The sequence below is a fragment of the Sardina pilchardus genome, chromosome 1 (genome assembly GCF_963854185.1).
Source record: "Sardina pilchardus chromosome 1, fSarPil1.1, whole genome shotgun sequence".
Lineage (NCBI taxonomy): Eukaryota > Metazoa > Chordata > Actinopteri > Clupeiformes > Clupeidae > Sardina > Sardina pilchardus.
Genome location: NC_084994.1, coordinates 40056416 through 40082593, shown reverse-complemented (window position 1 = coordinate 40082593; position 26178 = coordinate 40056416). Strand labels below are relative to the sequence as shown.

Sequence of the window (26178 nt, the reverse complement as noted above, 5' to 3'; positions counted from 1 at the left end):
ATGAAAAAATGACTTGAAAATCAAACTGCTACAGGCCTTGTATACATAAGCCTATGTCTAGGCCTAGGCCTATCGAGCTCGATATTCATTCGCTGATAAATTAGCCTTCTCTCTCTCTCTCTCTCTCTCTCTCTCTCTCTCTCTCTTGCACATTTCGCTCAGTTTATCACAAAAAGTCACCATAGCTTTGTTATATAATGAAATAATAAAACAAAAACTCTTGCCTACATTTATTTATGTCATGACTCATGAGGTTAAAAAATAATTTAATGTAAATGATTGTTTATGTGTCTTGTAATCATGTTGATGCTTGTTGTATAAAACGAAATAAAATAGATCATGAAAAAAGAAAATGTAAGGTTTGGTTTGCTTTTTTATTACATCATTATCCGTAGGCCTATACTGTTTTAGTGGTCAGTTAAACGTAGGCTATATGCCCAAATCTGTTAGAGGGCAAAAGGGAATGCAATGTACCTAAAATAACCCCGTAAATCTGCACTCCACAGTCACCATGGATGGTCTAATATAGCAGCCTTTGCTTATATAAAAAAAACCTTCTCAACAAGCACGTTCCTCATTCTAAAGAGCGTCCTATTTGACCCTGCAAAGTGTTTTCTATTTCCCTGGCAATTTATGTGAGAATCGCAAATCTGGGGCTTTTGGAAAGAAAAGGGCTGGAGCTGTGAAAGCAACAAAACCTTACGTTTTGGGCCAATTTCTTCAGGTCTATATAATTCTTTTTTGTTCGGGTCGAGGCTGTAATTTTTAGCGTAAAGCATGAAACGCGCAGGACAAATGAGAAGGGTCCCCTGATGTGACAGGCGACAATGGAGAATGCTCAGCCTCCCGTGGCTCCCCATGCTGAAACAAGCGTGTCCCGCCGCACGAAAAGGACAAAAACGTTTGGAGGCCATATGGTTTTTGAAATTGCCCTCACAATTTCGGACATGTTGATTGATTGAGTTAACCTCCGCTTTTAAACTGTTTAACTCGGCCCGGAACAAAGGCAGCTTCCCATTCGCAGCCGTCTTCAAGATGCGCATCTGTGTCCATGAATGTCCGTTCCTTTCTCTCCAACCCCTTAAAGCTTGACGTTTTTAACAAGTCAATGAATTACAATGAAACTAGCGGTTTTGTAGCACTTGTCTTCCATCCATTTAAGGCCCTCTGAAATGTTATTTGACTTCCATCCAAAGGGTTACAGGTTTGAAGAATAGTAGACCCACTATTAGTGAGAAATCTTTTGATGTTAAATAGAGGGGGGTTATAAAGTGTTTCAATGACTTTCGTGCCAGATTTGTGCAAAAAAAAGAGGCTTTTGTTGATTTTTGTTTTCAGTGCCGTTTGTCTGTTTTACTTTTATCCTTTGTGTTGTGGTGAGTGTAATGAAGCTGAAAACATTGCAATGTAAGAAAACACACAACAGAAAAGTAGAGACCATAGCAGCGGTCCCTCTGCGGCCTGTGCCAGGTTTGGAAATGGTCACCAAGCTGTACTAGGCAGCTAAAAGTTATTGTGAAATAATAATAATAATAATAATAATAATAATAATAATAATAATAATAATAATCATCATCATCATCACCATAATCATAATCATAATCATAATCACAATAATAATTGTGCTGTAATGACTGAACCCACAGATTAGGTCTATGTGTTTTAACTCCTAGGTGTGTTTATTCATTTTATTTATTTATTTTACATGTGCATGCATTGGCTGCAGCCAAAATAGCACATTTACTCAAAATGACCAAATGCCTGAATGAATGAATGTATGAATGAATGAATGAATGAATGAATGAATGAATGAATGACAAATGTATTGGTTTCACTATACACACATTTGTATATCAAAAGCAAAATAAACTGAACTTGACCTTTAATCTCTCTTTTTTTTGCATATCTTTCAAAAAAGCTGCAGACAAAACAACATAATTACCCAAACGATTGAATGAATTGATGAATGAATGGATGGATGGATGATTACAAGAATAAATTCCATGAATGTAAGGCAAACAAATTGAATTTGAAATGACTGAATATCGCATTTCAGCAAGTCGATTTAAATTCATTGAAGATCCATGGAAATTGTGTCACAATGAAATTGCATTAATTCAATAAACAATAGCTTGAGTGCAAGAGATTGATACAAGATATTGATAACTTTTTTCTGTACATTTCAGTACTTCACGATATAAATAACTTCAAGAAATGTAAACCTTGCCTGAATGACATGAGAAAAAATATGAAATCCTCACTACACATAGCCCCATATCTATTTTATTTTATTTTTTTAAAATTTAATCTAATTTAATTTGATCTCATTTTAAATCCAATGTTGATGCAATTGTATTATATAGAGGCCGGTTAACATTAGGCATGGTCTTATGCTGCCCCAGAGCCCCAAAAACATAATAAAAAAGGCAACAATGTCATGCAAAGTATAACTTCTCCTCCCAATGCATGACTTAGATGGAGAAGGGCCAGTCTGTTACTTGACGAAGAGAGAAGGGAGAGGAGAGGACAAAGGACATGTCAGATCACAAAAGCATGTTTGTGAAGCATATGCAGTATTCTCCATAGGCCGATTGATTGGGAAGTGAAGTTTATTCTGATAAATAAGATACCATATCACAATTTTTTTTTCCTTTTTTAAAGAACGTGTGCTATCTTTCACAACCTCATTTGATAAAATGTATTTTTATATTTGATGATCGCATAACCCAGAAAAACAGCGTAAAGTCTGCCTTGCAGGCTTAAAGGGATATTCCGCCATTTTTGGAAATACGCTCATTTTCCACCTCCCCTCGAGCAAAACAATCGATATTTACCTTGCTCCCGTTCATCCAGCCATTCTGTGAGTCTGGCGATACAACTTTTAGCTTCAGCCTAGCATAGATCATTGAATCGGATTAGACCATTAGCTTCTCGCCTGCCAGCTTCATGTTTAAAAGTGACTAAGATTTCTGGTAATTTTCCCATTTAAAACGTGTCTCCTCTCAAGTTAGAAAGTGCAATAAGACCAACTGAAAATGAAACCTGGCGTTTTTCTAGGCTGATTTGACATGGAACTACACTCTCATCTGGCGTAATAATCAAGGCAACTTGCAAACGTACCATAGGCGCAGTGATATCGTACGCAGCATCTGAAAATAGTCCCCATAGACAACAAGCAGTAGTAGTGCCAGTAGTTTGCAAGTTGCCTTGATTATTACGCCAGATGAGAGTGTAGTTCCATATCAAATCAGCCTAGAAAAACGCCAGGTTTCATTTTCAGTTGGTCTTATTGCACTTTCTAACTTGAGAGGAGACACATTTTAAATGGGAAAATTACCAGAAATCTTAGTCACTTTTAAACATGAAGCTAGCAGGCGAGAAGCTAACGGTCTAATCCGATTCAATGAGCTATGCTAGGCTGAAGCTAAAAGTTGTATCGCCAGACTCACAGAATGGCTGGATGAACGGGAGCAAGGTAAATATCGATTGTTTTGCTCGAGGGGAGGTGGAAAATGAGCGTATTTCCAAAAATGGCGGAATATCCCTTTAACAGCATAATAAACTAATTGTTCAGAGGTGAATACCGCCACATATGCTTCCTAAAAATGGCTGTTATACTTTTCAGTATGTTTTTATGATGGATCTTTCTACTGCAAGAATTCCTAAAGCTAAAATGTCTAATCACACTCGAGTTAGGCCCAGTGAAATGGGCCAAGTGTGAATAAGAGTCCACGGCCCAGTGTGAGATTTGAATTGAAATTGATGTTATTGTAATATTGAACATGACACTGTATTGCTTTGTTTGAAAATAAACACAAATTGAAAAGAAAAATGTATTGCCAAATGAACTCTTTAACTCTCACATTTGTTTTTCTTCTTCTTATAACAGCTCATGATATTGGAGAATACACTGCAAGTCAGCACCTTGGGACCATTCTTCAGATTCACATTCCCATGGCAACAGGTCACACCCACTGGTTTTCTGAGATCAGATCATGGCTGTGTCCGAAACGGGCAAAAATGCTGCCTTCTAAGATATCTTACAAGGTACTAACTTGCAGTGTATTCTCCAATATCATGAGCTGTCATAAGAAGAAGAAAAAAATAATGGCAAATGTTGAATTTCCCTTTGGGGATCAATAAAGTATTTACCTATCTATAGCTTTTTACAGTATTAAATGAGGTTGTGAATAATTGTAGCACGCATTTTTGAAAAAAAAAAAAAAAAAAAACATTCTTGATATGGTATCTTGTTTATCAGAATAAACTTCACTTCCAAATCAATTGGCCTATGGAGAATTATGAATATTGTAAGCATGTCTAAGTAAAAGTCTGTAATTGTAACACTTTACACAAAACATAACTTATTGAATGTCCTTTGTAGACAGTCTCACTACCTCCTGTTTTTAATCCATGTCCATGAAGCATGAGTCTGACAGTGAGGGTTTTTCTGGCTCTTTTAGTTTAATGTCAAACTTAGCTGCAACGTGTAGCCTAGAGCTTTAAGGCTTATTCAGAAATGAAAACCTTTCAGAGGAATTTACATTCACATAAACGTACACAGCACATAATTAGTTTAACGCTTGTTTTGGGAAATGAATGAGCCCATTTTGCATGCAAATGATGCATTTGCTAAAAGACATCCACACACAACTGTCCATCCATCCCAACTGCAACTCTGCCATCCTACAGGGTCCTCCGCACACTAGCGTTCCGCTCTACTCTGGGGTCCATCACTCAGGGGTCAGGGGTCAGTTGGGGGTCCCTATACCGCTCATAATCAGTCTCTGATGACCTCACAGTGAGCCATCTCACTTCCTCCCCATAAGTGTAGTGAAGGGAGAGTGCAGTTACTCCTCCTAAAGGACCCAGGTCAACAGGTACCATGACTGGAACGCCAAAGAGCCAGGCTCATTACTAAGGCCACCAGAGCGCATATTCAACCATTAAATAGTAACAGCATGACAGTGTTCATTTTTGTAGGCAGCCTTGAAACCACTCCTGGGCAGCAAAAACCGTCCTTGGTACCCATTAATTCCGCCAATCTCCTAAGATCCCATTGCATTTAATGACATACGTTTGTGACCTGATGTCTACTGCATACTGTCGGTATGAAAAAAAAAACAATGCCACCTAGAGCTCAAGTTGCTGCCGCCAACAGCTAGAGCAACCAGACAGCTATTAGTGCTACACTTTGGGGGTATCTCTAAAATCGTAATAATTATAGCAAAACATGTTCTGGGTCCCAGGAGGGGTACCAAAGCCATGCTGTTTTTTTGGGTTTTATTATGGCCTTTACAACCTTGTGCTGTACAGCACCAAGGCTAAAGGTTGAAAACACAGTCTCACAGTTACTCAGGCCTATACCTGCTTAAATACTGTATCTACAGTATATGGGCTAATGTGACCCAAATTGTTTGCTAGGTCTAATTAACAGGGCCAATTTACGTTGATAGCATTTGAAGATAAATGTAAAGAACGAAATAGGGGAGATGATTTGTGCCAGTGGGGAAGTTGTGCCATCCCCTGTTTCTAGGGAACCATAGAAGAAATTGGTCTTGTGACCACACATTTTCAAAGACCCAGCCATTTCACTCCTCCAGCAAAGAAGAGAGCCTCATTGCATGAGAGGTAGCCTAAGCACATTAAATACAAATGAATAAAAAATTGTCTTTCAAAGTACAATTTCTATGATCAGATTTTTTTTTAATTGTGTCTGAACAGTCATAGACAAGTTTAAAACATTTCACACATGTTTTAGTGCTTTGGTAAGATACATTATGAGTCTACACCATATTGCCAAAAGTATACGCTCACCTGCCTTGACTCACATATGAACTTCATAGGGTTTATGATGACGTGGTCCACCGTCCACCCTTTGCAGCTATGACAGCTTCAACTCTTCTGGGAAGACTTTCCACAAGGTTTAGGAGTGTGTTTATGGGACTTTTTGACCATTCTTTCAGAAGCGCATTTGAGAGGTCAAACTGATGTTGGACGAGGCGACTGGCTGCAGGATCCTCTCTAATTCATCCCAAAGGTGTTCTTGACTCTCTCACACACACTCTCTCTCTCCCTCTCTCTCTCTCTCTCTCTCTCTCGCTGTCTCTCTCTCACACACACACACATTGACCAGGAAGCCTGGGAAGGAGAGGGGGGACATCATCTACTAGCAGTGGCTGACATTTGCCTACACAACCACATCTAACTATACTAAAATGGCAGTAAACTTCTCTGATCAACAAAACTTTAATCGCATTTCATGTTTATCTTCCCTCCACACAAGGCTACTATTTAAATGAAACTGGTGTGACAACGGTGCAGTCTCCCAAGCAGAATTTCACAGAGAAAATGGATGTTGATGTTAAAATAAACCTTAATTTACCGTTTTTGTATTGAATTTGTCTAGCATTTAAGCATTACAGTTTCTGAGTTTAAAATATACTGCTTTATTTCAATAATCAATGGCACAATTACTATGCATTCTCTCCAAAAGCACTTTACCCCGGCAACCCCAAAGGCACTTTATACAGGGACAAGTTGTGCCACAAGACAAGAGCTAAAATAGGTCTACTATATTTCAGATCGAAAATGATAGTTCCCAGAGATGCATGCACCACATCCGGAAATATTCATAGTGTGAAGCATTATGGCCTCACGTTAGAGTCACTTTAGTAAAACCTGGCACAACTCACTCCACTCTCGTTAACCCTCTATTGCATGGCGTTGCCATATGGCAACACATGCTTTGTCTTCTAATTGACAGTAACACAAAACCTATATTTTACTATTTAGATTTGAAAAAGGGGATTTACATTTTGATTTAAAAAAAAATAATAGTTAGGTCACATGACTATAGGATATATTGTTAATACTTCTATTTATACAGAGAGGCAGGTGACCACCACCACCTATGGGCTACCTCTAGGTGGTAAAAATTCTGAATTTAGGCATAATTTGAGAAAAATAAATGAAAACACTATCTGGACTGTAAACATGAAGAATTTATCATTAAAACAACTTTATATATAATGAGTTTTTTGTAATTTGCCAAAATGTATTTGTTTCCATATGGCATGCGAATATTGAACTTTTTATGTCCATTCAAATGAATGGTATCATAGGATTACGATAGGATTGCATAGTAATAGGATACTCTGGGAATATAAACAACTTTTGACAATATTTTGATATATAAAAAAAAAAAAAAAAAAACATTTTTACACTTTTATTTGTAATACCAGACATATTGGAGTCTTTAAGGACAAATGTAAATGTTTACCAATTTGCTATTTTTTTTTGTGGAATGAGGTTCAGATAGTATACAGACTGGAGCGGTAAAGATGTATTTTGTGTTATATGTCACTGCACAGTCGTCTTGCTGTTTTCATCATTTTTGTTTAAGATTTTTGAGAACATAAAAGCGCATTGTTGTCTTTTCCATCAAAGAAGTATCAGGATTAGCTATAATGCTGCAATGAGGAGAAAAACATTGATGTACAGTATGTAGCGGATAGAGACTGCAGTCACTCATCCTGCCTCTTTGGCTACAGCTTTAGCACCTGAGGTCCAAAGTTCAAGGGCAAATGGGGTGACCCTTCTCTCCTCTCACTATAAATGGTGTAAGAAGTGGGCTGGCTTGCTGTGGAGCCATCCAAGGCATGCCCAGTGTGTACTTAGAGAACTAGAGAACCCTAGGTTAGGTTGACCCTTCAATGTGGGACCCCAAATATGATTTAGGCATGGCTTTAGAGGGTAGGAGAAGTCTGTCAGGGATGAGGGGGAGGGCTCTATGACGGTGCAGTCTCACTACAGCTGATTATGTCCTCTGACTGCAATAGAATCCTATGAATTTGGGGAATGAAAGTCATCCAAATGAAATACAGTAATTTAAATGATGACATTCTTTAATATAAACTTTTATATTAACAATTACGTTATGGCCTTAAGGAAGGCTATATTTCCCAGGCGGACTTAATATATTACCATGATATAGTCACTTTATTGTCCAAAATACAGTTAAATCTGTATTATGTTAGGTTTACAACTAAATGTATCTGAGCATACCTAATGTAAGCTTAATGATATTAATGTCTAAAATATTTATAATGAAATAAAAATAAGTTTTTAAAGAAAAATGGGATTTTATAGCATTTTCCACGACTGCGCATTGTTGCCACATGGCAACAAATTACCAACTACCCCCCCCCCCCCCCCCCCTTTAATTTTGTTTGAACTTTTTTTTACATTTTCATTATTTAAACCATTTTGAATAAGAAAAATACATTAAAACATTGTTTTAAAGTAGGTGATAATTCATGCCATAGAGGGCAGAGCGATAGAGGCTATAGTGCCATCTTCCGGTGAAGAGGGCACCTACTCATTCGGCTATTCTAGTCTGGAGGCTCAGAAGGTCGCAAATATATTGAGTTTTGACAGCTTTAATAATAACATAACTTTAATCACTTAAGTGCCACTAAGGAGGAAAGCGCTTTTCTGCCTCGTCTTGCTCTGGTCAAAGACTGTTGCAGTAGGGGGGTCTCTGCTACAATCTTTGCTCTGGCTGTCACTTGAACTCGCCTATTTCTATGGTAGACATGCTACTACTTCCGGTCACGTGGAAAAAGTGACTGGCGGTATTTTTGTTTTGTTTAGCAGAGCTCTGCGGTGGTGGAGATGGTACGTAAGCTGTTGTAGAAGTTAATTTAAATTTAGGCTATCTTAACTTTCCATTTCCTTTCATCATTACACACCTAGTATACATTTCAACTCTAAGATTGCACCCGATATGATTAACAGTTGAACAGCTGCAGCTGGCATTCTTGTTAGCAAATAGTGAAGTAAGTAAGCTCACGTTAGTTAGTTTGCTAACAACGTTACAAGTGAGATGAATGTGTCGCAAAAGCCAGGGAGACATCTTCAAAATGTTATCATATGCAATGCACAATCCTAATACTTTTAACGCAATAACGAAATGTTCTTTAATTTGTTAGGCCGCTAAAGCACCATTTACATTTGACCAGCCGCCTGAGGTTGACAAGTGTTCGGATGCAGCGAAGGCGGAAATACTGGATGAGTGCGAAGAGGTGTTCTCTCAACTTCAAAAAGTAAGAGATTAGCTATCACGTAACTTGGTTGAAGCACAAGTTAATTCACTTAAAATCCTGTTCGCTCCAATATGTTATCATCACCCACCGCCTTTTCTCTTCTGATTCATGTCGTTAACGTCCGGCCAATTCTCGTTGACCAGGACAGCCTAGCTGGCATTTGTAGGCTAATGAGTTACATTGTTTGTTATGATTATGTAAGGGATAATGTATAGAACGCCGGTCATTATCGGAAAATAATTCCCGACAGGATGAACAGAACCCCGACGCGCAGCGGAGGGGTTTTGCTTCGTCCTGAAGGGAATTATTTTCCGATAATGACCGGCGTTCTATACATTATCCCGCTTATTATATGGCTACTTGCCAAAAAGAGAAATGAAACTTAACTCAATGTGTCTTTAGCAATGACTTGGCTACCGTTTGGTGGCTTCCGCTAACTTCTAGAAAATAAATAGTTCGCCACAGTTGACAGTTGTTAGGTGTTGCCTGGCAACATACTTGGTAACTTTCAATGAAATTCCATTGCAACCAGCGAACGGCTTTGTTGCGGATTGATATGAAAGACGTGAATTAGAAGCACAAAACCCGTTGCCATTGACAGCGGTCATTATATACTTTCACCGGTGATTATACATATTAATCACCGGTAGAACGTTGGGGAGGCCCATTGAAAGTGAATGGGAGCTCTCTCAACATTCTAGAGAGCCATATAATAAGAATGCATAAAGAATGTTATGTTATGCTATTGTTGTTTTCCAGATTCAGAACATGGTAATATCGGCTGACACCGAGGCCTGTGATGGTGAAAGAAATGACGTGAGTGATTTATTTTCCCTTTCCTTTGCAAAACTACCCAGACACGTACTGTACATCAAGGCCGTAGATTGAATACGTTATCCAGTAGGCTACTGGCAAGAAGTTCAGAGTTGTGCCAACTTCTTGTCACTGATCACCTTCACAGTACAGACCCACATACATGACAAAGATGTTGAGCCTGTGAGTGACAGATCAAAAACTATTTAGGCCAGCTTGTGTCTCTGTGAACCTCACAGACAAAAGGTAGAGACATTCGTTTTGTGCTTTTATTTCTTTGGAAATGGCAACACCCAATGGCATTTCTGGCACCCAATTAAAGGCGAAATTATGTACAATATTACGCTAAAGTCAGATTAATTTTCATTTCAAAGTATCTGCAGTTGTTTTGAATATTTCCACCGGAAATAATCTGGGAACATATTGAAAAGGTCTATTTAGTCCCTGGATAGAACAAACCTTTTTTAAAACCAGTTTCTCAACCTTGCATTCTGTTTTTACCATTTTGTTTTCCACTGAATCAGGCTCCAGACTATCTCAATGCCTTAGCAGCAGAACTTGACCAGTTGAAACAAATGGAACCCAAATGTAATGTGGAAATACTTATTATTATTATTATTATAATTATTATTATTATTACAGTTTTATTATTGTTGTTGTTATTATTGTTGTTGTTATTGTTATCATTATTATTTGGCTTCCCTGTTGATGTACATCTGTCTCCCCTCATTCCACAGTGATCTCCACTAACCCTGAAATACTGGCAGCTGTGGGTAGGGATGAGGTATGTCTGCTTGCCTAACTTCTTTTGGTATTTTGGTTAGCCTTGTGTAATCATTTAACGTTGTCTTCTTCATGGAGCATTTGTATTTTCACGATTTTAGTGGTATACCTGAATGTCCAGTTGCAGTGTCAAATATATGATTAACTGAACAAAACATTAGAAATTACACACAAGGTGTAACTTAATTAAGTAATGAAAATTCCTTGTAAGATATCTGTAAGCTCTTTGAAGCCACAAAAATGTTTTTTTTTTTTTTTTTCATGTGTCTAAATATTGTGATGTTGTGGTGTTTTCAGGTAGTTTTAATGTAATGTGCTGTCTTGCCTCTCACAGCTAACAACGCTCAATGATCAGCTGGACATGGTGGTGACCTACTACGAGACAAAGAGAGAGTCTCTCCAAGAATCTTTAAGAAGGTGTTCTCCCTTAACGCCCTACATTTAATACCCCATTTAGATCTCGCACAAAAAAAATCCCTCTGGATGTCAGCACATCCCTAGTCACATCTAGTCAAACTATACTTTAGTGTTTACTAATACGACCACTAACACACAGCACACAACACGCCACAACTGTTTTATATGACGCCGGCTGGTTTTCATGTTGCACCAAATTGCATATATTTATTATATTATACACATAGTTGTTTTATATACGTCTGTAAATAGTAATTTACGTATAACTGACTGCTAAAGTTTAGCCACTCTGGGAACATGCCACAATTACTGTTTAATTGTGTCTATAGTTTTTTCTATATTGTGCTGTCGGCGATTGTATTTCAAGCCGTGAAAAAATATAGATCCTAATCACTTTCAGCAATCATCTCCTCACGATTTGCTAACTGCCCATTCTATTTGTACACGGTACACAGTCTGTTGATTGAAATATAAAGTATGATGTTTTGGACATAAGTATCTGCTAATGATTTAAAATATAAACATAAACAAACACTGCTTCCTGCACAATCACTCATTACACCTGATAATGTCCGTTTACAGACAGGGTTTTACTGACTTGTATTTATCCGTTTCCCAAACTGTGAAGGGCTTACGTAATGCCTCCATTTGCTCCATGCTGTTCTCCTGTTTTAGAGAGAAACTGTGGCTGCAGGAGAAGAAGCAGGTTTTGAACGCGGTCACTGATCAAGTGGAGGCAGTGCGCCTTGAAAACGACAAACTGACAGAGAGCAGGTAGCCTCTTCTAAACACTACACTAAACTGACAGAGAGCAGGTAGCCTCTTCTAAACACTACACTAAAGTGACAGAGAGCAGGTAGCCTCTTTTAAACACTACACTAAACTGACAGAGAGCAGGTAGACTCTTCTAAACACTACACTAAACTGACAGAGAGCAGATAGACTCTTCTAAACACTACACTAAACTGACAGAGAGCAGATAGACTCTTCTAAACACTACACTAAACTGACAGAGAGCAGGTAGCCTCTTCTAAACACTACACTAAACTGACAGAGAGCAGGTAGCCTCTTTTAAACACTACACTGTCATTGACAGAGAGCAGGTAGACTCTTCTAAACACTACACTAAACTGACAGAGAGCAGGTAGACTCTTTTAAACACTACACTGTCATTGACAAAAAGCAAGTGGCCTCTTTTAAAACACTACACTAAACTGACAGAGCAGGTAGCCTCTTTTAAACACTACACTGTCATTGACAGAGAACAGGTAGCCTCTTTTAAACACTACACTGTCATTGACAAAAAGCAGGTAGCCTCTTTTAAACACTACACTGTCCTTTCCTGATACCTCCGTGGGTGATCATGTGCTGTGTCTGTGCACTTAGCAAATTGCTGGACATGAAGAGGAAGATCAAGAAGATGAAGGACTACCAGGCCACCCTCATGGAGACGCTCAGCGACTTGTTGGAGGAGCACTTCCCAGTCCCTGACCAAGGGAGAGGGACCGCCGGAAGAAAGAAGGTTAGACTCGCCAAAATAAGTTCACTTCAGAATAGAATAGAATAGAATATATACTTTTTTGATCCCGTGAGGGAAATTCAATTGTCTGCATTTAACCCAATTTAACCGAATTAGTGAACACACAGCACACAGTGAACACACAGTGAGGTGAATCACACAACCCAGAGCAGTGAGCTGCCTGCCCAACCAGCGGCGCTCGGGGAGCAGTGAGGGGTTAGGTGCCTTGCTCAAGGGCACTTCAGCCGTGGTGGACTGGTCGGGGATCGAACCGGCAACCCTCCGGTTACAAGCCCGATGCGCTAACCAGTACACCACGGCTGCCCACAACAGATACAGAAGGGGACAGTTGCATGGTGAAAGTGGCAAAGCAGATACACTCAACTCAAAATCACACGAGTTTGGGGTGCGAGGTAGAAAGACTATTAAATTAACATGTAAAAAAAAAGTGTTCCCAAGCCTGTTCTCATAATGCTTGACCATAATGCTTGACCATGTCCACAAACAAACATGTTTCAGCTGATGACTGTTTAGGCTGAAATGCTCTTGTGTTTGCTTGTGTCCTGTAGGTGTTAATAAACACTACAGATTACTTTTGCAGTTACTGTTTCATTGCATCAATAAATTAGCAAACTTTGGTATCACCACCTGTTGTCACAACAAGCTGGGTCATTCCACCTCAATTCAACAAATGCCTTCACTAGATTGAAACACAGTCAGTGTCAACACATACGCCTTACGAATTAATATGTGGAATCTGTAGGTAGCAATTCACAGAAAATTATTCACAGAAAATTTGAAGTCTTTAGCTTGAACACTTTTTGAGATAATGACATCTTAAGTTTGCTGCAGATTTAGATGAGGGCGCAATGTACCACAAATCAGAAGGGGGTACCATGTTCAATTTTTTTTTCTCTGGATGTATTAGGTATACCAATCTAATATTGGTAAGTCAGTTTAAATGGTTACTCTTTAGATGGTAAAAGTTTGAAGCAAATCTGAGATGGTCAAGCAGAAATTTTCTCTAAAATCCGTTGAATTGAGGTGGAATGACCCAGCTGTGGTGCATGTGTTCCCACAGCACGGTAGCCTTGTGTAGTGTGAGCTGAGGATTCAAATTAGTTTCCTACATTTAGTAGTTTAATGGAAATGCAACCAAGGCTCTCAGATTAGAAGGATGGCGATCATTTTGTGTACAAAATGAAGAATTCTTGATAGGTATGATATTGTAGTACTAATTAAGGATGCACCAAACGTGAAATTCTGGGCTGATATCGATGCCAGCATTTAATGTGATAAATAACCAATATGTTTTTTTTTTTTAGATTTATTTGTTTAGTTCATTTTTGTTCTTAATTATACCCTGTAGTGGAAGGGATCTATAATTAAAAAAAAAAAAAAAATAATCACTGGCTCATGTGCAGCTCTTTCAGCCCTTCATAGCACCATCTCTGAATGTGCCAGTCCACGTATTGTGGTACATGTGGCTGGTGCAGAATTGACTTCATGAAAAATTAGGCTCTCAGCCAGGAAACCTCTGTATCTGTCTCTATCTGTTTATCTACACATATCTAATGTGTGTCTGTGACTGATCCTGCTTCTGCTTGCAGACTACAACTGAAACAGAGGTTGACATTCTTCCACTCAACGAAGTCCTGGAGGTACGTGCTTGTGGTCACTTCAGAGACTTGAATTGGAAGTCTACTGAACACTGATTAGAATCAGCGTTTGTGGTTCCCTGAAAACAGGAATTTTAGTAAGGAAGACGGCATGCATTTTACCTGCCGTTTCGGTGACTTGATTGGTGTCTGTTTTGCAGCTACTGACGAACAAGACTTTGGAGACACCCCACGAACCGTACGTAACCATGGACGACCGCTTCTGGCAGCCCTACGTTGAAGTGCTCCTGCGTTACGGAATCGCCACGAGGCACTCCGAAGACCACACCAAAATTCGCTTGGAGAGTTTTTACTGACGGCCTCCAGATGTGCCTTGGTGTGTATTACGGGGATGTTAAAAGAACTGTCCGCATGCGGAGTGGTAACGGTATGACTTCTGCGCTTTACACTGATATCCGACAAACGCGATGCTTTGTATAATACTTAAATGTTTCCTATATGGATTAAATTATTACATCTTTTGCACCTTTTGTCTTCAAGAACATGTTCTTATACCCTCACTTAATGACATACTGTACAATCTGAACTGAATGTGTTCTTACCCACGTAATCCGAACTGAAATCCCATCCATCTACGAGCTCCCTTACTAACTCCCATTGACACCCATTGACTTCAGTTCCTATCATCGTGAAATGGCATTTCTGAATGCTTACGACAATAACACAAGCGCGTTCCAGGCCGCAGATCTAGATAGTTTATTGAATCAGGCCTATCCCAGCAGTTTTGTCTCAAACATTACTGACTGGTTGACACTTGGAAACTCTTTTGCATGTGCTAACCCATGATAGCACATAAGACCTCACATGGCTGAACATGGCACGTGAGGTGTTATGACTTGTAACTGCAGTTGGTAGTTGTACAGCAGTTGGCATTGAATTTCCACTGGTGAAAATACCCATGTGTCACCTTATTATGTGGTGCCCCACCAAAGCAAAACGTGAGTTATTTGCTTAACAGCTATTTTAGGTGTTATTGACAAAGGCTTAGGCATTTGTGTAGCGTTATTCCCTCCTGTTTTCACAAGATTCTGCTGATCATCTGACCACTAGGTGGGCCTCTTATTGAAAAGGGTGTGTGTGTGTTTTTGTGTGTGCGTGCGTGTGCGCATACACACACACACACACACACACACACACACACACACACACACACCTACCTCACACCTTCTTGTGTGAGGATTCCAAAGCGGACATGGACATGCATGCTGAACACTCGGTAATCCAGAATCAAACAGACAAGTCTGAATTAGGGTGAATGTGAAGACAAAACAATGGAGTTGTTTACTTTCAGCAAGTCCATTGACCTATCAAAATGTCAAATTGTGCTACATACAAAGAAGTTCAGTAAGAATGACCAACTGACTGACATTCGGATCCAAATGTAAGCAATTGTTTTTTTCGCAGATAAAATAACAGAAAAGGTTTGAATTGAAAATGAAGGAACATTTTACAAAATATACAGTACGAGACATGCATTTCTTGAAGGAAATACCAGAGCATGCTATGGTAACAGAGTGAGGAGAGGAGAGATGAGAAGAGTGGTACTGCGTGTTATAGAGGAGGACAAATGGAGGTAAAGAGAAGGAAGAAACTACATGGGGAAAACAGATAAGAGATGGCTGAAACTGAATAATGAAGAAATGGCGTTCAGTAATTTCCTTTGTATTAGGTGCATTGTGTATAAGCCACAGGACAGTGTTTGATGCAGGTTAAAAGAAACTAAACCATATTAATACCATATTAAATGCCCCCGTATATTAACCTCATAGCTGAAGAAATTGTATAAAATCTATGTATAAGCCATGGCTAATAGTTGGGAAATTACGGTAATTGAAAGAGCCATTGCTTTGCATGCGCTGCAATAACATCCAGCATGATCTTGGACTTGATGCAAAAAAAATACAAAAAAATAAAACAGTCACTTCTCTAATGCCACTATATCCTACCGAGATCAGGAGCTTGTGTATTTTTATTTACATTTAAACATATTTTATTTTTAAGAACTAATGTCTGGTGTTCTTTATACAGCATCATCATAGACATCTTCAGACATCACAGTAGATCAGTCTCCCCAAATGGTTCTGGCTGAAAAATGTTGCAAATTGGTGATGCACCTTTATGCCTCGATGTCCACATTTTTTTCTTTGACATGTTTGTAGAGTGGTGCACTCTCTGTCCGTGTATGCCAAACCAAAATCTGTGGAACCAGAAAGACAGTTCATAGTAATTATGGTGGTAACAGGGCATTAACCAAGCTTTTAAAAACAAATAATAAAATCAACTCATTAATAATTATATAATAATAAATAATTAATCAACTAATAATAACTAATGATCTTACTCTTTTCACAGATTATTAAAGCCTGTGGTACATTGTTGTGCAACCACCATTGCTATATAAATACATACATGTTAAATTTTGAACACTATTTTTCTCTTAAGTTCTTCAGGAAAACAAAAGTTAAAATGGTTCTGTGGAATTCTCCCCACACCAACAACTGAAAACTTTGCCTTGGGTGGACAGTCCGGAAATCTAACAGAGCATATTTTTTTCGCCATGCAGTTAGCATTAGCACACTTCTCTATTCAGATTACCATCAATAATCATGTGACTGACAACACTGAGTCAAATTTTAAGTGTCGAGGGTATAAATACGTGAATTGCAATAACCACAAGAACTCCCTAAACGTGAACATAAACGTGTGTGCAAGATGATATAAGCAAGAGGAGGAAATGTGCTGACCACAAGATATAATACGCAACCGTGGGAGAAACGACCACACATTAAGCACAAGACTAACATGGGAGTGTTAAGGGATATCACGCCAGATAGAGGACAGGAAGTATCCAGGTAATCATTGGGTGTTAGCAAGTCAGATTGCCAGTACAAATAACTAAATTTAGCAGGCTAAACCATCACACAAAGGAACAAGCATTGCCTATAATAGGGCTACTGTAGGTGTGGTGAAGGCGACCCATCAGCCTCACCTTTGTGCAGTTGTTAGCTTTGGGTTCGAGATACTCGAGCTTGGTGAGTTTGCTCAGGAAGTCGGACTCCTGCATTCCGCTCTGGGCCCCCTTCAAAACGAAGCGCGCTTCGGGATTGGCTAGGATGAGGTTCAGATTGACTGCAAAGCCTATGGGAGAGGAGGACAAAAGGGAGTCAATATAATTTATTGTGAAATGTATTTGACAAAAATAGAAATACTCCACCTATTATAATGTTATTATTGATCTAACAGAGGACAAAGACCATATTTCCCCAAAATCCCAATTGTTTCAGTTTGTTATGCATTTGTCTAGAACAGTTTGGAGTGAAGGCCTGAAACGGACACAAACTCATGACTAGCCAGAACGTGCTACTACATCTTTCGCACCATCATTACATTTGCTCTTCTCTTGGATTAGTCACACGACCGGCACAGATGCCTGACTACGCGGACCATTGCTTGCAGGTAATCCCTCCGTCCTGGTTTCTTGAGTCAATATTTGCCAAAGTATAACCATCCATAATAAAATGGAAGGCTCTATTATTCCACAATGGTCGTGGTAGCATAGTGGCTAAAGGGCTAGAATTTAGTTTCCAGAAAAGTTGTGGGTTCAATTCCCGTCTTTGTGCCCTTGAACAAGGCTGTGAGGAAACTGACCCTTCTAATAACTGACATAACTCACTTTCTTTAGAAGACAGTGTTACCTAAATGAATAATTACAAGTATAATGTAAAGGCACCATGAAACCAGTGTGACAGATGATGACACAGTTTGTAGCCATGTGTAGTCATGTGACCGCTAGCAGCCAGACACGTAATCACAGTGAGACACATGCCACCTGAACCCTCATGTCCACTGAACACAATGGCAGACTATTGGCGGCTAATGTGACTCCCCAAATCAGACAAATCGGTGAATATCTCAAGAAACATAGGGCCTAGGAGGACCACTTTTTTTTTTTATGTTGGTCTTGAGGAGTCATGTCACATCCCATAACCAATCATTTCATGTATATTAGAGGTCCTGGGCAAGAGGTGTATGCGCTTCATTTAGCGGCAATATCTCAACTGTTCTAGACTAATATGACCCCATTGAACAACGTGGGAGGAGTGCCAAAATCTATGTCTGGGACGAAAGTCCTGAAAATGACCACAATAGGTCCCCCCCCCCCGCAATTTTTTTTTACGAGATCTTACAAACTATAATCTACAGGCATACAAACGTTTTTTCAGTAATTTCATTCCATACACACAGGTACGCACACACTCACATTCACGCACGTACACATACTCACACATAAAGATAAGACACAGTAGACAGGCAGGCATAAGCACACACACACACACACACATAAACATGTACATGCACGCATGCACAAACACACCCACATGCATGCACACACCTTCCCCGCACACACACATACACACACACACACACACACACACACACACACACACACACACACTCACACTCACACTCACACACACACACTCACAAAAGTGAACATACACTACACACACACACAGACACACACAAAACATACACAAACGCAGGCAAGCAGACGCACATGCACACACACACACACACACACACACACACACACACACACACACACACACACACACACATCCCTTTTCCCCCCACACACACACGAGCAAAAACTCAGACAGAGAAGCACACATACACAAAAGCAAGCGCACACATACATACACACACACACATTTACATACATAAAAGTTGGAACAGGGATGGAGTAGGAGATACCTAGAGATTGGCATGGTTTTATTTCAGTTAGCCTATTAGCTAGATTGATTTGCATTTATTGAGCTCAATGAAAATGAAACCAGCTAACAGGCTAACTGAAATAAAACCATAAAAGCATTCCAACACTCATGGAGGGCACTGTAGATGCCAGAGCATGTTTTTTTTCCAGTTCGCCTATTAGCTGGTTTGAAGCTCAATGTCCTTCTCCTGCCTCTTTCTCTTTTCCTTAGGCTCTAATACAGTCCCCTCATAAGTATTGGAACACATGCTAAAGTTAACTGTAAAGATGAATGTAAAATCATCTTTTGGAAATTGATCTTAATGCAATAAAATGAGGACATATCCAACCGTATGGCGGGGACAGAGGAAAACGCTCATCTAATATCCATAACCTTTCATTTTCTGTCTCGAAGTTAAGTATTTTTAACAAGAGGTGTCTGAGGGAAATTAGGTGATTTGTTGTGTTTAGTTTTTCTTGGGGTAGGCTTACTATATTGAACCATGCAGGTTTAAAGAACCCTTAGGGGTTACTTTGATGAATCCTTCAGAATGGATTAAAGAATCATTTAGGGGTGCCATTTATAAAGCATGGAATGGAACCGTTTTTGGTTTTGTAGGCCTACATCTTTTTTCTAAGAGTGTGTACAGAGCGTAATTGCGCTTGGATATGTGATAGTCCACTTCATATCACTTGCCTGCCATGTCTGTACCGAATTTTCTTCCAGGAAATCCCGTGTACCAGCCCACTACTTTCCCGTCGCGCACCAACGGCCGCTCGTACCAACGAGCGGCTATCAGCCCCACCGGCCACACCGACACTTGCTTAGTGTACCGCATCTGGAGAGGAAAACGGAAGAGGTGGGGTGAGGGTGAGCTGATAATTAACCGTGTTTATGCATACGTTTAAAACAAGTGTTATGCCCATAGGCATTATGTCTCATAGGATATCCGTCTGGTCAAAACTCCCCTCTCCAAATCAGATACACTGTAAAAAATGGCTGTGAAATTCACAGTTATTTACAGGAAATTTCACAGTAGCACTACTGTATATGCTTTTTACAGTAGAATGTTGTAAAATTTACAGTAACGCCCCTACAATTACAGTAGTCCAAGTGTTACTGTAGACATTACAGTAGTCAAAGCACTACTGTAAAACAAACACAGTATAGCCACTATAGTACTGTAAATAGTAAAGTAAACTACTGTATTTTTTCTTTTCAACAATTGGCCAGTAAGTTACTGTAAATAATACTGAAATCACAGTATTTAATTGGTTTTCATTTTACAGTGAATGCATAAAATACTGTAAATGGAAATGCGGTACCTTTACTGTAAAAAGTATTCACAGTAACTTGCTGGCAACAATTAGGCAGTAAGTTACTGTAAAACTACTGAAATCACAGTATTTAATTGGTTTTCATTTCACAGTGAATACATAAAATACTGTAAATGGAAATGTGGTACCTCTACTGTAAACTACAATTACAGTAGTAATGGTTACCGTAGAAATTACAGTAGTCAAAACACTACTGTAAACAAATCACAATAGCCATAGCCTAGGCTACTGTAAATAGTTAAGTAAACTAGCCTACTGTGTTTTCCCTTTTTTAATCTTATCTTTATTTTAACTCATAATGACATACCAGAGACGGTTGAGAAAGTCAATTTGATGTCAAGAATTAAGGCTTTGATCACACTATTGAGCAAGCATAACACATTTCAGCCTCATTTTCCACGATTGTTTTTAACGGCTGCTTATCGCCTCTTGATAAGCGCATGCGCACACGCAGTAATTCCCATCCCCCACCCCTGACTTTTCAACTCCAGCCAGAGTGACTTCACTTCAACCATCAACCGTCACTTTTCAATCATGAATCTGACCGCAATCTTCAACTCTGTACAAACATCATATTCAAGGTAAGAATTGCAGTACTTTTGTATGCCAATTGAAAACGGGAATTTATTAGAAATGTATTGTTTTCACAATGAAATGTTAACCAAAGCCATTATTGTCATGTTAGAATCAGCATAGCACATATCGATAGCTAGAACTAGCGAGCTAACGTCGCTAGCGTTAGCGATGTTAGCTGTTAATATTAACTTTTCCAGTAACTAACTTAACCATCATGTGGGATTTTTCGAATGATAGTCAATATCATATCTAGCAATAATTCAGTCTGATATGTCGTTATGAATGTAGAGTTTTAGTTTGAATGAAATATCAGACGCAAGTAGCTTAGCTTAAAGTGGCTGTTACCATGCAGGCTGAAGGCTGAAGTTAGCTAGCAGACAGACACAGGTGAAAGTTGTTAACGTTAGCAGCTAGTTAGTAACGTTACTTTGCGAACTCCATGGGGCATGGGTAGTTAACATTAAACTTAATACATGTAGTGTTGATGCATAATATGTAGTGTTGCAAAAACTGGAAAGAGGACCAGTAAAACAAATTAATGAAGTAGGCTGATGTGTAAGTTATCTCACCCCTAATTTAGGAACTGTAGTTTTGCATAGTCATGCTCATAGATCCGTCATATAGTGGATGTGAAAGGGGAGCATTTGGGGAATTTCAATTACCAGAAATATCATGCCGATAAGTAAAGGGATCTTTAGTTTGTGAAGGGTAGTGTTTGGCTAAATGGTATTCATTTTATAGCCTTTATTTGCCCAATGTTTGGTGACTTACATTGAGGCATGTGTTTATTTAAGATGCATGTGAGTGTAGTAGTGCTTCAGTGATGGTCTTTTCATGTTCTGTGTGTTTTGCAATGTATTAATTAATGTAAGCCTCTTTCTGTTCCCTCTGTTAGTAGGTGGTGTGAGGACTGCTGTCTGCTGCCCTGAGAACGCTGTGTCAGAGACACTTAGGCTGTGTGCATTTTGAATGTTCCAAATGTGTGTCACTTCCATAAGGAAGAAGTTCCAAGCCTGCAAGTGAGTTCACTCACCAAATAGAGACACACGCATATAGCATTTAATATGTGTGCTTGTACTGTATTTGTGTCTGTAACTGTTTAGTTTATCCCCTCCTTTCATGTGTCTGTTATGACTTTGTGGGCTCAACTGTCAACAACTGTCCAGGGCGAAGTCGGTCTACCCTGATGGCACTACCTGATGGCACTACCCTGATGATGTCTGTTAGCCATGGCTGCTGCCCTCAACATGGTGTAAGTGTTTTTTATTTATGTTCATAAATAAACTGATATCAAGAAGTAACATAGATGGTGACAAGGGTGGCAAGGGTGCCTCATGGCAAGGTAATGATCATTTCTATTTCTACATCTGATTGCCTTGCTTATTTTTTAAAGCTATGATTTGTTTTGTATGGCAATTGCTGTTTATTAACAAATTATATGGCAATTGCTGTTTATTCTTTTTAGGAGCCATCCAGAAGTCCCAGCCTGGAGCCAGAGGCTGCTATTGCAAGTCAGATGGGAGATGGCCTACAGTATGTTAGGCATCAGAAAAGTGGTGTACGCATGAAGGCAGAGTTGCCGCAGGCAATTATGAGATTAGGTATGATATCACATAGACATACTTCTGTTCAGAAGTGTAGGGTCACTTGGAAATGTCCCCTTAAAAAAAACAAAAAAAAAACCACTGGACATATCAAAGTGAACTCCCAAACTTTACTATGGTGGTGTATTGTACACATCTGCATTACTTCTATCTATTGCACCTGACTAGTGTGGGTTTGCTTTTATTTGTCACACAACCGGAGTAGTTTGCATTAATTACTGTATATTCATGAACGGGGTCAATTGTAATGTATGCTTTCTTTCTCTTTTTCAGACATTTGACATTTACTGCGAAAGGTACCATCAGAGCACCTCTCCCTACCCTGCAGGATACCTATACCAGAAGAGTACAACAACGGCCCAAAAGTATTTCAAAAGACATTTCACGCTCTGACCACGGACTGTTTAAACCACTGAGGTCAAGCAGACGTCTCTGTTCCCACGTGGCAGACTGAGGGAACACCCACAAAACAGACTGGGGATGAGTTTCTTTACTCCGCATCCTGTACACACACAACTCCTTATACTACATTACATAGACTTGCCAGTTGCCATACTGCACTTACACACACTGCGCTTTTAACCCCCTTATCTGTGTCAAATCAGATAAGGTTGTGGTTGTGTTCAAACCATGTCTACTGTTGTCTGTCAACATCCACTAAAGTCATACATTTGAAATGTCTTAAATAAATAACAAAAGTTGAAATTGTTCTATTGTCTGCAGTTAACTGAAATATTTTGGAATATGAGTTATTCTATTAATGATTGCTAATGTAAGTTCAATTGAATTCACAGTATTTAACTGACCTAGCTTCTACAGGGAAACAACCAATACTGTAAATACAACTAAAAAAAAAAAAAAATCTTAATTTAAAATCAATTGTTTTTCACTTTACAGCGAATACATAAAATACTGTAAATGAAAATGCGGGACCTTTACTGTAAAAAGTATTCACAGTAACTTACTGGCAACAATTGGCCAGTAAGTTACCGTAAATGGAAATACAGTCGCATTACTGTAAATGGAAATACAGCACCTTTACTGTAAAAGGTTTTCACAGTAACTTACTGGCAACAATTGGCCAGTAAGTTACTGTAAATGGAAATACAGTGCCTTAACTGTAAAAGGTATTCACAGTAACTTACTGGCAACAATTGGCCAGTAAGTTACTGTAAATGGAAATACAGCACCTTTACTGTAAAAGGTTTTCACAGTAACTTACTGGCAACAATTGGCCAGTAAGTTACTGTAAATATGACTGAAATCACAGTATTTAATTGTTTTTCATTTTACAGTGAATATATAAATACTGTAAATGGAAATACAGTACATTTACTGTAAAAGGTATTCACAGTAACTTACTGGCCAATTGTTGCCAGTAAGTTACTGTAAATTTTACAGTAAATTTTTTACAGTGTAGATAGATAGATAGATAGGCTACAATATAAAGGGATCCAAATCTGCTTGCCAATTCAACTGTTCAACTACTGAACGAGTGTACACAATGTAATGTCGTGTTGGCAATTAGCCTACGCCTTCATTCTGATATAGAAGTGTGAAAAACAAACCTCCTCGAAGAGCTCCAGGTCGTACGTGTTGTCATCATCTCCGAAGTACACCACACCAGAGTCAAGGGGCCCCCTGTTCTGCCGAAGCCAGTCCATGCCGAGGTTTCTCTGTTCGCTCCCTCTGGCCACGCATCCTGACTGGCAGTAATCGGGTTTGGGGGCATTCAAATGAGTGTACGGTATCCGCGAGTTTAGTAAGAACTTAGTCACCTTGAGCGACTTAACTTCGGCGTCCTCTACCACGATCCAGTGGAGGTTCGGGACCTGGCGCAAGGTGTTGCCCAGTCGGGTCAGGTCGGCCTTTTGCGTTGGTCTCATATGAGTTGGGGTGATGACGTAGATCACCGGCATGTCCGGCGGTGTTTCCATTAAGGATAAGTGAAGCATGACCGCCATGACGAGAACCCAAGCCAGGAGGATGCAGACCAGACGTCGAGTGGCAAACTTTATCATTGTGTCCGTGATGACCTGCGTTTTAGATGAAACCAAATGTTAACAGAACAGTTCCAAGTAAGTCCTTTTCACCTCTCGTTGGTTAGTCCAGGCATCTCTCCCATCTCATTCTTAGCTTCTGATCACGAGAGTGAGTTTGTGTCCATGTATTTCATCCACATGTTAGTTGCTGTCAGTGTCACCGACATTGTCCTTGCAAGATAACAAAAACCCTTCTAATGCAAACGTGATTATCGCCACATTATAGTGACCCCAGAAGAAATATACACACAGATAAACCACGAGACTATCCGATAGCTACAGTCCTTGAGACGTTCACGGTGTAGCCTGCCTGTAGTTTCTCTGAGAGCACTGAAGGAAAGCTACCGTTCTGGAAAGACAAACATATAGGGATTAACCTAGCCTACTGTTTTTTGTATGTCTGGACACAATTGGGCCCAATTAATTATGCATTCACAACAATGCAATGACATCTAGGCCTAATATATATTTATCAAATGAAATAGAGCAACTGAAAATAGTTACGATATTGGATTTATTAAATGGTTTACCGGCTTCAGTGCTGCCGTTACCAGCACGCGTATCAAGCACTGTGCGTAAGGCACCAAGGGGCATCGGGTGCACCAACATTTAGTCAATAAATATAAGTAGCTTTACTTCAAACTGCGTATCATTCTTCCGAACATTTACAATGTCAAAATACAGCAACAACATGTTAGGCCTACATGCAATGATGATATGGTCCTCCCAGCCTCCACATATTCAGCAGAACATGTCAACGTTGTGCTATTTAACTGGGAACGCATCTTGAATGTGTGCGAAACAGCTGACGAGACAATTAGCATTGCCTCAACGCACCGTCAGGTGTCACGTATAGATTTGCATGCTCACGTTGCAGTCACATAGCCATCTACCACAGAGGACTCCGATGGGTTTTTTTTAGGGCCCGAGCACCGAGGTGCGGCCACTGAAAGTGGCTGCACCGTAGGTGCAAGGCCCTATTGTTTTTGCTCAGATTATTAGGGCCCGAGCACCGAGGTGCGGCCACTGAAAGTGGCTGCACCGTAGGTGCAAGGCCCTATTGTTTTTGCTCAGATTATTATAGTTTTTTCCGTCTTACCTGTTTTTTTTTTTACACCAACTTGGCATGCTCTAAAACTCTTGTAATTTGGCAGCCATTTGTAGAATTGCAATCGAAACTCAGAGACAGAGCTTTGGCCTAGGGTGTGGCTCAGGGACTCTATAGCGCCACCTAGCGCGCTGTCTCTTGTGGTTGACACATACATTCACGGAAATGAACCAAATTTGGTGGACATGTGTGTTGTATGAATCTGAACAAGTTTTACATTTAAACTACATAGTGCATCTTAGAAGAATTTGAGTTATGATTATGATTATGATTTTTGCACATGCATGTACACTTCTCCTAGACGGTTTATCGAAATCATGTCATATAAGCACTAAAATGATCTTGAGGGGTTGCCCGAGAGGAATTGCGAACAGATTTTTGAATTTCAAAAGTATATCGAAATGGCGAAGGTTTGAATTATGGCGTTTTATTATGAAAC

At 39.5% G+C, this 26178-nt stretch overlaps 2 protein-coding genes and 1 long non-coding RNA gene across 3 annotated transcripts; 2 read left to right on the top strand and 1 right to left on the bottom strand.

Annotated features, from left to right (window-relative positions):
• The first annotated feature begins 8601 nt into the window (after positions 1-8601).
• cenpk (centromere protein K) lies at positions 8602-14783 on the top strand. Its single transcript, XM_062544242.1, has 10 exons — positions 8602-8679; positions 8994-9107; positions 9867-9923; positions 10445-10508; positions 10658-10704; positions 11038-11120; positions 11796-11894; positions 12507-12642; positions 14250-14300; positions 14459-14783. Exons 1-10 carry the CDS (start codon positions 8677-8679, stop codon positions 14612-14614), a joined length of 810 nt encoding a protein of 269 aa, XP_062400226.1. The 5' UTR covers positions 8602-8676; the 3' UTR covers positions 14615-14783.
• A 683-nt stretch (positions 14784-15466) lies between these two features.
• LOC134090248 (galactosylgalactosylxylosylprotein 3-beta-glucuronosyltransferase 2-like) lies at positions 15467-24598 on the bottom strand. Its single transcript, XM_062544243.1, has 4 exons — positions 24158-24598; positions 19769-19910; positions 17308-17456; positions 15467-16515 (listed from the first exon to the last, which is right to left on the bottom strand). The coding sequence occupies exons 1-4, from the start codon at positions 24551-24553 to the stop codon at positions 16435-16437; spliced, it is 768 nt and encodes a 255-aa protein (XP_062400227.1). The 5' UTR covers positions 24554-24598; the 3' UTR covers positions 15467-16434.
• On the top strand, positions 22069-23242 carry LOC134090264 (uncharacterized). The gene is made up of 3 exons (XR_009940132.1): positions 22069-22237; positions 22451-22586; positions 22863-23242. It is a non-coding gene; the product is annotated as an uncharacterized LOC134090264 (long non-coding RNA).
• Positions 24599-26178: the final 1580 nt, after the last annotated feature.